We start from the raw sequence: 15,399 nt of genomic DNA on the forward strand, positions 1-15,399 counted from the left end.
GCCATGGCCGCTGGGCCTGCGCGTCCGGAGCTTGTGCTCCACAACGGGCGAGGCCACAACAGTGAGAGGCCCGTGTACCGCAAAAAAAAAAAAAAAAAAAAAAAAGATTCTGCCATTAGAGTTTACAGGTAACACAAAACCAAAAGTTTTAAAAATACTTAGAAATAAGGCTTTTCCTCATTTCCCTGTATAATCCATCAGCGAGTGCTGTCGGTTCATGCTCCTCTGTATATTTCCAGGTGTTCTCCATTTCCTCTGAAACGCTTTTCATCCAAAATCACCATCATCTCTCTCCTGGGCCAGAGCATTAACCACCAAACTGGTCCTCCTAACTGGTCTCCCTACATTCCCGCTTGCCTCTCTCCAATCCTTCTCAGATGGCAATCAGAGGGACCTTTGTAAACATAAATCAGACCATCACCGTCATGACTCAAGGCACTTCATGACACTGGCTCCTGCACGATGGCCCGATGGGCCCTACGTAGAAAGGCCCCTGCTTCTTTCACCACAGGGTATCTCCCTGCTCTTCCCAGGGTACACCTCCCACCAGCCTCAAGCCCTTATTTCTGGCCCTTTTCTGCCTCTGGGTCTTTGTACCTGTAACTCTTACCTCACCCCGACACATATACTCTGGCTTTTTTCACATTCTCATCCTTCAGCTCAAAGTTTCCCTCTGCAGATAGGCTTTCCTGGCTTGGCCACATTATTTGAATAGCACCTGGCCCCTTATACCCCAGTCACTTTATCTCATCCCCCTTTCTTTTCCAGTATCCCATGATTCAACCTATAATAATCTTGCTCTTTGGGTCTCCTGTTTGTTTGTTTTATATATATATAAATTTATTTGTTTGTTTGTTTGTTTGTTTTTGGCTGTGTTGGGTCTTCGTTGTTGTGTGCGGGCTTTCTCTAGCTGTGGTGATCGGGGGTTACTCTTCTTTGTGGTGCGTGGGCTTCTCACTGCAGTAGCTTCTCTTGTTGCGGAGCACAGGCTCTAGGTGCACGGGCTTCAGTAGTTGTGGCGCATGGGCTTAGTTGCTCTGCGGCATGTGGGATCTTCCCGGACGAGGGCTCGAACTGTGTCCCCTGCATTGGCAGGCAGATTCTTAACCACTGTGCCATCAGGGAAGCCTGGGTCTCCTGTTAATTGCCTGTCTCCCCAACTGGACTTTGCGGTCTGTGAAAATAGAGACTGGTCTGTCTTTTTCACTGCTCTGTCCCTAGCACCTAGCACAATATCTTGCACAGAGAGGTGCCCAATAAACATTCGATGAATGAAGCAATGAATGAAATGAAATGAATTAACATTACCAAGATATGGCTCTTAGATGGTTATTAAATATGTGTTGTAGTTAATAATTTCTTAGTAACTTTTTTCAAATAGAAAAAAACTTAAAACATCCTAATGATATCATTGAACTATAAATCGTTAATATCACCTTCATGTTTCTCATTAATATTATAATCTCTAGATATCATGGCCACTAAACTTAAGAGAATATATTTGTCAACCAAATCATTTAGCCCCAAATCACCTTTGATAGTGCCCACAGGTATTTCCCTAAGAATCACATCTAATGTCACACCTATGGTAGACACAGGTAGTTGTCTACACAATCTATTCTCCCTTCTCCCTTCCTAATAGAACCTCTATTGTTTTTGGAACAGAAATATGCCCAGATAGCATTTCTCAGCCTTCTTTGAGGTAAGGTGAGTGCCATGAAACACATTTCTGGCCAGAGAGACAGAAACTTTAAATCTTTTTTTTTTTAATATTTTTTACTGGTTTATCTAGGATATTCTTTTTTTTTCTTTTTTAAAAAAGTTATTTGGTTGCACAAGGTCTTAGTTGTGACAGGCAGGCTCCTTGGTTGCAGCTCACGGGCTCCTTAGCTGTGGCATGCATGTGGGATCTAGTTCCCTGGTCAGGGATTGAACCCGGGCCCCATGCATTGGGAGCACAGAGTCTGAACCACTGCACCACCAGGGAAGTCCCCAGAAAGTTTAAATCTTTAGAGAACATTTTGCATTCTTCATAAGGACTCCACTAATTGCTATGGGATGCTTCCACCAATTTCCAGTCTGAGATTTGAACATGGTGGCTTGAGCTACAGCAGCCACCACCCAACCATGAGGAGAAGATGAGAGAATCACAAAGACCTTACCCCTGACACCCTCGAGACATTGAACCAAAACCAGCAACTACTAGCCTTCAAATTTCTTGGTGAAAAACAAACCTGAGTTTGTTTAAGCCACTGTTTTACCAGGTTTTCTGTATTACTTTTTTTTTTTTGACATTTGAAATTATGCTGATTGGCTGGCATAGGGTTTTTTTAATTTTTATTTTTATTGAAGTATAGTTGATTAACAATGATGTGTTAGTTATAGGTGTACACTATTACTTTAAAACCTGCAGTGTCTCTACTGACTATATGATAAAATTCTAGACTTCTTCCTGTAGAACCCAGGGACTTTCACAGTCTAACCCAAGCCACCTTCTACCATCACTTCTCATTCCTCAGCCATGCCTTAGCTGTAGCCCCTCAACAGCCTGCTGTCACCAATGCTTTCTACACATCAAATGACTCTGAACTTCTCCCCTTTTCCCACTACATCACACATCTCCAAACGTCTGTGTCTACTACTCCTCTTACTACCTCCTGCTGGAAACTCCAGTTCCAGCATCCTGCCCTCCATAAGCCTTCTACGTCTCTCTGAGTCAGTTTCCTTGCCCATTCTTCTCTGCCTCCCAATGTCATTACAGTACTTATGACATTGCATTGTAATTGGCCCATTATGCATCTGTTCCCTCTAGTCTGTGAGACATAGGCCTGGTATGTTAGTCCTCTTAGCATCTTAAACAACTAACATTCCACCGGTTACCATAACCCCTAAAAATCATTCATCAAATAAATGAAAGAATGTCTCTCAGCTCATAGTTACTGTTGTTTTAAAATCATTATATCTCACTGTGTCTCTCCATGAATTATTCCTTTTTTTTGGAGCACCTACTATGTGCCAGACTCTATACTAAGCATTAGGGATAAAGCACTGAACAAAACAGACAAAATTTTATCCCTGTATAGATTTTCCTCTATTGAAAAAATTTATGGAAATGAAGTGAAAATCAATTAAAGGATATTACAATAAACCAAACCTGAGCAGTAATAAGTAATGAAGGCAGGGTTGGTAAGGTGACACACCAAGATGCCAGTGTAGTGCAAAAAGTTTCATTCAGAAAATAAAAAATAATTCTAAGCCTACCTCATCAGAATGTGAAGAAGACAGTAAGCAATAATCTAATTTCCACTGTTTATGCTAGATACAGTTACTACTAAGGTATAAAAAAAGTAAAATGAAACAAATGTTTCTATGTATACATTCAGATATATGTGCAATAAGGCTTATTACATTATTGTTTACAATAGTCAAGCTTTGGAAACAATCTAAATATTCCTCAATAGGGGATTCATTAAATAAAATATGGTGATTTCATACTGTGGAATGTTATACAGCCATTAAAAGAATAAGAAAGTCTTACAGCTACTGATATAGAAAAATAACCTCTAAGATATGTTACTAAAAGATAAAGCAATCCACAGAATAACATAGATAACATTTATTTCTTAAAGGTATGTATATGTATGCGACGTATTTACTAAAGTTATAGAAATAGAACTGCAGAAAGAAGGAAGGAAGGCAGGAAAGAAGGAAGAAAAACCGACACAATGACAAAATGAAAAATCTCAATAGTACTTGTATCTGTAAAATAAATTAAATCTGTAATTTCTCTCCCAGGAAGAAAACTTTAGGCCCAGCTTACATCAGTGAATCCTTGAAACCTTTAAGGAAGAAATAACACCAATCTTACACAAAGTCTTCCAGAAAAAAGAAATAAGGAAATATTTCCAATCTCATTTTGTGAGGGCAGCAGGTTGATATCAAACTCTGACAAGAATTTTATAAGAAAGAAACACAACAAGAACAATCCAGTTTCTCCCATGAACACAGATATAAAAATCATACACAAAATATAAGCAAATCAAATCTAGTAGTATATGAAAAAGATAAAATACCACAACCAAGATTTATTTCCACTAGAAATGCACGGGTGATTTAATCTTAAAATCTTTTAATAAAATTCAACAAACAAATTCAACAAACTTAAAAATTCAACAAAAGAAAACAGAAAGCTCATATGGTCATCTCAAAAGATCCAGGAAAAAAATAATCATTTGATAAAACTCAACATTCATTCATAGTAGAAAAACTCTGTAACAAATTAGGAATGCAGAGGAACTTCCATAATCTGATAGCCACAATAACAAAACAAAACAGAAAAAGCCTACAGCAAACATCATAATTTATAAAGGAAGGAGCTGTCTTTAGTCAACTGGCACATACTAGGTACTTAAGAAAGAGCAGTTGAATGAATAAATCAGATTTAATTTATTTTATTCTAAAATAGAAACACTAAAATGTGCTTGTTACAAAATAAAATTATCTTAATAAGACAGTAACTGCTATTAGAAAATATTTCCAAATTATCTGTTAAAAATAAATAGAACATCTGGTAATGGCACCAGTTGCTGAGAGTTTACCATGATCCAGTCGCCTTACATTCGTTACCTTATTTAATCCTTACAAAAGGATTAATAGTATCTGCTACAAGGCAAATACTATTAATATACACATTTTACAGATGAGGGAAATAAGGCTTAGAGTCACACAGGTTGCCTAACTCACATAGTTACTAAAGAGCAGAAGGATTTGACCTCAAACAATCTGTCTCTCACAATACCTTTTTAACCACTATGTTACACTATCTTCAATTTTTAAACCACTTTTCACTACAGTATGTAATTTTTGAAAGCAAATAAGAAAAAAAGAGGGAAAAAAGCATAAGCAGACTCCTACTTCCTAAAAGGAGATATGAGACATAATGAAAGTGCTTGAAATGGCACATATTGGAGCCAAAATGGTGGTGGTTAATAAAACTGAGAAAGGGTGGATTGCTTTCCCATAGAAATTGTGGAAACACAGATGCTATCCAACCTTAGAAATGTAAAATTGTTCATGTTTTTGATCTCTGGACCAAAGGAAAAACTACAAATTCCAATGTTTGGAACATTTAATGGAAGAGTTTTAAAGGAAACCATTATTATAATCATGGTACCCACCAGCATTATGAGAATCCAAGCTCTGTCAACATTTCTTTCTAAATTCACTATTAGGACTTTCTAACTCATCCAGCATTATTCAGTTAGAGCTTAAAAATCTGAAATGTAAGATCTTAAATTGTGAGTGATATTATTCCAAGAATTATGCAGAGGAAAATGGATATCATGTGGTACAGACACAATAGAAAAATGTTTGGCTTATGCAGGATTTTAACAAATACTTTGTTTTTCTTGCTTTGGAAGAAGGTTTAGGGGAGGAGGGTTGACCTGGGATGGAAGATTGTATTGTCAACTCAACCATGAGCAAAATTTTTAAAGTTTAGTATATTATATACAGTTTGATAAATTCTTTAAAAACCTAGATATTGTCTCCACTTTCTGAACCTACACAAAGGCTTGGAATCTCATGAAGAGAGATTATTTTTAAGAACTCTGGCACTTTGCTTTTAGTCTAAACCATAAACAAACAAACAAACAAAAAACCGAAAGAAGAGTCATTTCTAATCCTGTCCAGGACATTCCAGCTAAATGGAAGCAAGAAGACATAGAATAAAAGGAGTGATTCGGTCATGTCAGAACTTCAACAAATATTGAGTTAAAATCTTTTCTCAATAAAGGTTAAGGCTGAAGAGCTCTGATTCCTCTGAAAATGCTTCTCTTATCTCTAACCTCCATGTTCCTTGACATTATTATTTTTTTCATCTCCCTTCCTTGAGATGACTTGTCTTTAAAACTAAATCAAAGGTGAAAAAAGAAATGTAGCAAATTGTATCTCACAAAGGCAAATGAAATAAACTTTAATGACTTAATCTGGAATTATAGTACATGTCACCATTTATCATGTTTGAAAACCATGATGAATGTTTTGTAGGATCCCATTACATGGCTAAATCAGAAGAGAATGAATGAAACAATGCAATCCAACTGATTCATTATGGCCAATCTCCTCCGTCACAAATATGGAAGAAACCAAGAAAACTCAGGCCCTTCGTTGACACTGAAAAATAACATAATGAATTGCCCAAGGCCACCCCATTTTCCTGGAATCACGTAAATGTAACCTTATGTGGTTTCTTTTGCTAATCTATCCAATTCAATTTTTACCTCACTGGATCTTGAAAAAAATACAGTGTACATGAAGTTCTAACTTTAAACTCCCTCTGCCTCCTAGGATTACTAAAAATCAATTGGTTGATTGTTTAGTAGAAAGTAATTTAGATTTATTTTCTGGTAGGGCCTGGTGTTCCTTACCAAAAGAATTGTCTGACTATTTTACCTAATCTAGCATTTTTTGCTTCTGGACTTATTTTACATAGTAAATTTCTGCATCAAATGTTCACTTAATGTGTAAAGCCTTAAAATAATAGACCCTTTTTAAATAAACTCTCCAATAAGTAAGGAAAGTCTTGAAACTATGGAAAGTAATGCTATTTCTACTATTATGCTTTAAATCTTATGGTTCACACAATTTTCTTATGTACACGTTTTGGCTACAAGTACATCCTAATATTAAATAAAAATGGTTTCAAAGCAAACTGATTCATGTGTCAGCATAATCTAAATACAGAAAGTATAATCTTATAAGTAGAAATGCTGCTAAAATTCTGAAGTTAGAAGGTTTACTGTAAGTAAGAAGCCAAAAGTTCAGACACTCAACCAAAGTTGATCCAAACCTCTTGGGTTGGAAATATCACAAAAGTGAGCTTTTCCACAAAATGGCCTGTATTTCCTGTTTTTAGCTAAGCTGGAAGTGCAGTAGGAACAATACTTATTATGGCATGTCATTGTGTCTACTTTGGGTTTGAAAACACCAAGCAGAGACTATAAGCATGACGAATCAAAAGGAAAACACTGAGTGGAGAGTTGTTCTGGGCTAAGAAAGGGAGAATTAATGCAAACAGAATTTCCTAACTTGACCACCAGTTAACCATAGCTTGGGTGTCCAACGTACTATGAATCACGAGCGACTAGCTCCAAAATAACACAAGAACATCTTCGGCTAGATCATTACTGGAGTATATTGTTAATAAAACTTCCAGAAAAAAAATTGGTAGACATAGGTATTCAAGGGTTAAAAAAGGGTAAAATTCCTTTTTACAAAATAATCTGGAAATGAGATAGTGCAAACGACTTGCTAGACAGACAGACACTTGCTAGACATTCACCACGCTCATTTAGAAATTTTAGGCAAAAATCACAGCTCTCATCAACAGGGTTGATAATAACTCTTCACAGGAAGAGTGTAGAATTGTTAGACAGAACACAGGCTGAATTTTCAAAAGCAAAGTCTCAAAAGTTTCATGGATTGTGAATACACAGGTATATTTTCCAAAAGGCCACTTAATGCTGTTGTCTCTAACATAATTTCTTACAGTCTTTAAACTAAAAATTCTTAGTTGATAAACCGAAACTACTAATATTTCACCATTTAGTTAACATATTTATTGAATCTGTGCAATATTGGTTATGCATACTCAGTTAAGAAAGAAAATTTGGGAACTGTTCCTTTTTTCTACTTGATTGCTCCATAATCAAGGGCATGCTGTGAAGTTGGACAAGTCACTTAGTGATGCAATATCTAAGGGTCCTCTTAGAAATATTACTTGCCCCCTAACAAATCAATCCTCAAAGATGAAAAAACAAAAAAAAATTAGTAATAATGAAAAACAGGAAAAGAAAACAAGTGTTTAGGATTTGCAGTCAGGATGAGAGAGTCTTAATAGTATAATATATTGACACTAACTATAAAGGAAGTTTGTGAGTCCTTGCAAAGAAGAGTGAAAAGTAAGAAAACAATGAAATGAGACAACAGAACTGAGACACAAACCCAAAACAATGAAGAAAATGGCAATAGGAACATACATATCGATAATTACCTTAAATGTAAATGGATGAAATGCTCCAAACAAAAGACACAGACTGGCTGAATGGATACAAAAACAAGACCCATATATACACTGTCTACAAGAGACCCACTTCAGACCTAGGGACACACACAGGCTGAAAGTGAGGGGATGGAAAAAGATCTTCCATGCAAATGGAAATCAAATGAAAGGTGGAGTAGCACTTCTCATATCAGACAAAATAGACTTTAAAATAAAGACTATTACAAGAGACAAAGGAGGACACTACATAAAGACCAAGGGATCAATCCAAGAAGAAGATATAACAATTGTAAATATTTATGCACCCAACATAGGAGCACCTCAACATAAGGCAAATGCTAACAGCCATAAAAGGGGAAATCGACAGTAACACAATAATAGTAGGGGACTTTAACACCCCACTTTCACCAAAGGACAGATCATCAAAAATGAAAATAAATAAAGAAACACAAGCTTTAAATGACACATTAAACAAAATGAACTTACTTGATATATATAGGACATCCCATCCAAAAACAAAAGAATACACTTTCTTCTCAAGTGCTCATGGAACATTCTCCAGGATAGATCATATCTTGGGTCACAAATCAAGCCTTGGTAAATTTAAAAACTTGAAATCATATCACGTATCTTTTCTGACCACAACGCTGAGACTAGATATAAATTACAGGAAAAAATCTGTAAAAACTACAAACACATGGAGGCTAAACAATATGCTACTAAATAACCAAGAGATCACGGAAGAAATCAAAGATAATATTTTAAAAATACCTAGAAACAAATGACAATGAAAACAAGATGACACAAAACCTATGGGATGCAACAAAAGCAGTTCTAAGAGGGAAGTTTATAGCAATACAAACGAACCTCAAGAAACAAGAAACATCTCAAATAAACAACCTAAACTTACACCTAAAGCAATTAGAGAAAAAACAAAAAAAAAACCCAAAGTTAGCAGAAGGAAAGAAATCATAAAGATCAGATCAGAAATAACTGAAAAAGAAATGAAAGAAACATTAGCAAAGATCAATAAAACTAAGAGCTGGTTCTTTGAGAAGATAAACAAAATTGATAAATCATTAGCCAGACGCATCAAGAAAAAAAGGGAGAAGACTCAAATCAATAGAATTAGAAATGGAAAAGGAGAAGTAACAACTGACACTGGAGAAATACAAAGAATCATGAGAGATTACTACAAGCAACTCTATGCCAATAAAATGGACAACCTGGAAGAAGTGGACAAATTCTTAGAAATGCACAACCTGCTGAGACTGAACCAGGAAGAAATAGAAAATATGAACAGACCAAGCACAAGCACTGAAATTGAAACTGTGATTAAAAATCTTCCAACAAACAAAAGCCCAGGACCAGATGGCTTCACAGGCAAATTCTATCAAACATTTAGAGAAGAGCTAACACCTATCCTTCTCAAACTCTTCCAAAATATAGCAGAGGGAAGAACACTCTCAAACTCATTCTAAGAGGCCACTATCACCCTGATACCAAAACCAGAAAAAGATATCACAAGAAAAGAAATCTACAGGCCAATATCAGTGATGAACATAGATGCAAAAATCCTCAACAAAAAACTAGCAAACAGAATCCAACAGCACATTAAAAAGATCATATACCATGATCAAGTGGGGTTTATCCCAGGAGTGCAAGGATTCTTCAATATACACTAATCAATCAATGTGATGCACCATATTAACAAACTGAAGGAGAAAAACAATATGATCATCTCAATAGATGCAGAAAAAGCTTTCGACAAAATTCAACACCCATTTATGAAAAAACCCTCCAGAAAGTAGGCATAGATGGAACTTACCTAAACATAATAAAGGCCATATATGACAAACCCACAGCCAACATCGTTCTCAAAGGTGAAAAACTGAAACCATTTCCACTAAGATCAGGAACAAGACAAGGTTGCCCACTCTCACCAAATTATTCAACATAATTTTGGAATTTTTAGCCACAGCAATCAGAGAAGAAAAAGAAATAAAAGGAATCCAGATCAGAAAAGAAGTAAAACTGTCACTGTTTGCAGATGACATGATACTATACATACAGAGTCCTAAAGGCTCTACCAGAAAACTACTAGAGCTAATCAATGAATTTGGTGAAGTAGCAGGATACAAAATTAATGCACAGAAATCTCTTGCATTCCTATACACAAATGATGAAAAATCTGAAAGTGAAATTAAGGAAACACTCCCATTTACCACTGCAACAAAAAGAATAAAATACCTAGGAATAAACCTACCTAGGGAGACAAAAGACCTGTATGCAGAAAACTATAAGACACTGATGAAAGAAATAAAAGATGATACAAACATTTGGAGAGATATACCATGTTCTTGGATTGGAAGAATCAACATTGTGAAAATGACTCTACTACCCAAAGCAATCTACAGATTCAATGCAATCCCTATCAAACTACCACTGGCATTTTTCACAGAACTAGAACAAAAAATTTCACAATTCGTATGGAAACACCAAAGACCCTGAATAGCCAAAGCAATCTTGAGAAAGAAAAACGGAGCTGGAGGAATCAGGCTCTCAGACTTCAGACTATACTGTAATGCTACAGTAATCAAGACAGCATGGTATTGGCACAAACACAGAAATATAGATCAATGGAACAAGATAGAAAGCCCAGAGATAAACCCATACACATATGGTTACCTTATCTTTGATAAAGGAGGCAAGAATTTACAATGGAGAAAAGACAGCATCTTCAATAAGTGGTGCTGGGAAAACTGGACAGCTACATGTGAAAGAATGAAATTAGAACACTCCCTAACACCATACACAAAAATAAACTCAAAATGGATTAAAGACCTAAATTTAAGGCCAGACACTATAAAACTCTTAGAGGAAAACTTAGGCAGAACACTCTATGACATAAATCACAGCAAGATCCTTTTGGACCCACCTCCTAAAGAAGTGGAAATAGAAACAAAAATAAACAAACAGGACCTAGTGAAATTTAAAAGCTTTTTCACAGCAAAGGAAACCATAAACATGATGAAAAGACAACCTTCAGAATGGGAGAAAATATTTGCAAATGAAGCAACTGACAAAGGATTAATCTCCAAAATTTACAAGCAGCTCTTGCAGCTCAATATCAAAAAAGCAAACCACCCAATACAAAAATGGGCAGAAGACCTACATGGACTTTTCTCCAAAGAAGATATACAGATTGCCAACAAACACCTGAAAGTAGGCTCAACATTACTAATTAGAGAAATGCAAATCAAAACTACAGTGAGGTATCACCTCACACCGGTCAGAATGGCCATCACCAAAAAATCTACAAATAATAAATGCTGGAGAGGGTATGGAGAAAAGGGAACCCTCTTGCCCTGTTGGTGGAAATGTAAATTGATACAGCCACTATGGAGAACAATATGGAGGGTGCTTAAAAAACTAAAAATAGAACTACCATACGACCCAGCAATCCCACTACTGGACGTATACCCTGAGAAAACCATAATTCAAAGGAGTCATGTACCACAATGTTCACTGCAACTCTATTTACAATAGCCAGGACATGGAAGCAACCTAAGTATCCACTGACAGCTGAATGGATAAAGAAGTTGTGGCCCATATATACAATGGAATATTACTCAGCCATAAGAAGAAATGAAACCGATTCTTTTGTAGTGAGGTGGATGGACCTAGAGTCTGTCATAAGGAGTGAAGTAAGTCAGAAAGAAAAACAAATACCATATGCTAACACATATATATGGAATCTAAAAAAACCAAAAAAATTGTTCTGAAGAACCTAGGCGCAGGACAGGAGTAAAGATGCAGACGTAGAGAATGGACTTGAGACACGGGGAGGGGGAATGGTAAACTGGGATGAAGTGAGAGAGTAGTGTGGACATGTATACACTACCAAATGTAAAATAGATAGCTAGTGGGAAGCAGCTGCATAGCACAGGGAGATCAGCTCGGTGCTTTGTGATCACCTAGAGGAGCGGGATAGGGAGGGTGGGAGGGAGACGCAAGAGGGAGGAGATATGGGGATATATGTATATGTATAGCTGATTCATTTTGTTATACAGCACAAACTAACACACCATTGTAAAGCAATTATACTCCAATAAAGATGTTAAAAAAAAGAAAGAAAGAAAGAAAGGGTCTCTTGTTTGGTGACAGTCAGGCTCCCTTCCAGGAGCCGTGCTGTTGGCGGGTCTGAAACAGGCCTGAGCTCCACTGTGAGGCCACATGTAATTGATGGTAAAGCCTAGAATAGCCTTGCTGGACTTGAATCTAGAAGACTATGTATATTTATTTATTAAACTTTGATTCCATGACAAAAAGACTGTGTTTGATTTCTTCAGAAGGACTTGCCTAGCTGAGGGAATCCTGACACAAAGGAAACTCAAACTACATAGAAGCAAAACAAGCACATACAGTGTGGCTCTCCTAATTTATCAATTGCATGAAGATGAAACCCTGATAGTTAGTAATTTACTGGGGCAAAGACCATGTCTCATTCATTTTTTATTTCCCAGCATCTAATCATAGTGTCTGGCATATGGTAGGCATTCTGTAAACATTCAGTGAACTGAACTGGACTGTGTTGTTTCACATCCCCACTGCTGGTCTCCTTTCATCCCGGTAAAAACTGTACTTGACCTTGGCTCAGCCTTGACTTCCTCAGAAAGATTCTCCCTGACCTCCCCAACTTGATCCTTTCCCCCTAGTATTTACAGTTATATTGTTATGCACTCTCCTTCAAAGCACCTATCACAACTATAATTTTATATTTATTTACAAGGATCTTTGAGATAAACAATAGAGACCATAAACAATAAAGGCAAAGGAGGCATCATGCCGGGCAAGGCAGCCTCGGACGGCCCACGGAGCTGCAGCTGCTCTTTGAGACCTCCTTGCCGACACATGCTCCAGTTCCTGCTTGGATTTACTCTTGGCAACGTGGTGGGAATGTATCTGGCTCAGAGCTATGACATACCAAACCTGGCTAAAAAACTTGAAGAAATTAAAAAGGACGTGGACACCAAGAAGAAACCCCCTAATTCATGAGGCCAACTCCAGCACTGCCTCCTGGATAAACTGATTCTACTGTTCTTGAGGTCTTCCTTTATGATCTGAACCAAAACCTTTTGTTTTCATCTCCAGCCTCAGCAATTTTCTTCTTTGCTTGACCTTGTATTGCCTTACAGCACAAATGGGGCCACAAGTTAAGAACAACCCTTATTTTTCAAACATCCTCACTTCTTCCCTTCCTCCTTCCAGCCACTTGGGAGGTCCTGAGAATGGAATTATGGTGCTAGATTAGTAAACATGACCTTAAATTAGTAGTCTCTCCCTTATTCTTTGGGATTTCTACTACCATTTTCAAAAGAAAAATTGATGAGTTTTGTAGAGCTGATGAGATATAAATAATGCTGATTTCACAGTCTAGCAATTATATGGGGTGTTTAAACCTTTGGTACTAAATTATGTTGTTTCAAAGTAGTAATGAAAATCTAGAAGCCAGTTTCTGGTGAATTATCCACTAATTTTATGTTGTTGTCAGGAAGCTCCATAGTTGCTAATTTAACCAATAAATCAATTTGCTATTCATTAACCAAGGAACTCTGTTCTGAGAACCCTATCAGGAACTGGAGAATTTAAAAGTATTTAAAGTAATGGCCTTTGTCCTCAGTAGAATTCATAGCCTAGTATGCATATTTTTTCTTAATGATGCATTTGATCTGGCTCTATTCTCTCATAAGAATCATACTTATTTCATGGGATTACAGGCGCATTTGACAGTACATGGTAGATAAATGAGAAGTTGTCTATAAAGGAAATTTCATGCCTTTTTACATTAAAAAAATGTATTTACATTATAACTTATAGTGATTCTCATAAGAAGACTTTTTGTGTTTTTCTTTCTGCAACCATTAATTACTCTTGTAATTTTTCAAATGTATAATAGTCCATAATTTTTTAATTGAAAAAAATGTTTAAATACATAACTTTCCCCCTGGGTCAATACAAAGTGATCTGCATTGTCCCCCAGCTCCTAGTTCCTCTCCCTGGATTCAGGCACTTGCTAGTTTCCTATATCCTTTTGTGAAAGATTTTGTGCCTGAACAAACACATGTATGGGGGTGTTTTATACAAATGATAGCAAACTATATCTGGTGTTTTCCCCAGTGGAGGTCATTCCATATCCCTAGGTAAGGAACAAAGAACCTCTTTCCTTTTTTGGCTACATAAGGTTCTACTGAATGAATATACCATAATTTATTTAATCTGCTTACATATCTGTGCAGGGGGATAGCTCCAAGTTAAAGTCCTGGAAGTGTAATTGCACTAAATATAAATAAAGGCCCATTTCATTGGGTGTTTTGTTCCAGAGGGCTTGTTGGGCAGCTTCACTGATGATGCCATTTCTGAAGACATTTTAGCAGAATTAGTAAACTGGAAGAATGGTTTAGAGACCTTTTTTTCAGACAGTGATGCCACTGATACTAAGTGTGATTATAAAATGAAGTGATTCTACCTCTCTTTGAAAACATGGATCTTTCATACATGGAGATAAGTTTTGTCCCTGTCAGATTGTACTGGAGTGTGAGACAGGTTAGGATCATATTATGGTTTGGCTTCTCCCTTGCAGTGTGATCAGGGGCAAGCAGTTCATTTTTCTGAAACTGTTGTGTTCTCCGTAAGATGTGGATGCAATACCTACCTCATAGGGCTTCCATGAGAAACAGTTGAAATAATGTATGTGATGTGTAGCACAGTGCTTTGCAAATTGTCCAATAAATGGTAGATATTAGTCCAAAAAATTTTTAAAGTAAAAAAAATAAAAATTAAAGTCAAAGGAGGCAAGAACTGTGTCTTTTCGTTTTCCGCTCATGCAGTAAATATTGTTTTTGTTGGCTCTCAGTAAATATTTGTTAAAGTAATGAACAAAGAACCCATAATTTTCATGGTTTCCTCTCATTCTAATAATACTCACAAGGCCTCAAGTAATATGAAATAAATTATCCAGCACACATTCACATAATAGTCAGAGCTGGGAAAGTAAGTTTGTGCCACAGGCCATCCAGTTAGGAAGAATTCTGATAAGGCAAAGGAAAAATGTAAATATCTTTCATTATAGCCAGAAGTACACCAACCTGGAGAATGCCATAGAAATGTTTGTGCAGAAAATTTTCTTCTTTTATAGGCATCTCAGTTGTTTTATTTAAAAAGAAGAAGAAGAAGAAGAAGAAGAAGAAGAAGAAGAAGGAGAAGGAGGAGAAGGAGGAGAAGGAGGAGGAGGAGAAGAAGAAGAAGAAGAAGAAGGAAGAAGGAGAAGGAGAAGG

General features: G+C 36.6%; 1 protein-coding gene across 1 annotated transcript; it reads left to right on the forward strand.

Moving 5' to 3' along the window:
* Window positions 1–12,976: 12,976 nt before the first annotated feature.
* LOC309811128 (short transmembrane mitochondrial protein 1-like) lies at window positions 12,977–13,381 on the forward strand (the record flags this gene model as incomplete). Its single annotated transcript, XM_082633707.1, has 1 exon — window positions 12,977–13,381. One exon carries the CDS (start codon window positions 12,977–12,979, stop codon window positions 13,118–13,120), a length of 144 nt encoding a protein of 47 aa, XP_082489833.1. The 3' UTR covers window positions 13,121–13,381.
* Between the last annotated feature and the right edge of the window lie 2,018 nt (window positions 13,382–15,399).

Source organism: Mesoplodon mirus (genome assembly GCF_964341445.2).
Source record: "Mesoplodon mirus genome assembly, chromosome: 10".
Classification (NCBI taxonomy): domain Eukaryota; kingdom Metazoa; phylum Chordata; class Mammalia; order Artiodactyla; family Ziphiidae; genus Mesoplodon; species Mesoplodon mirus.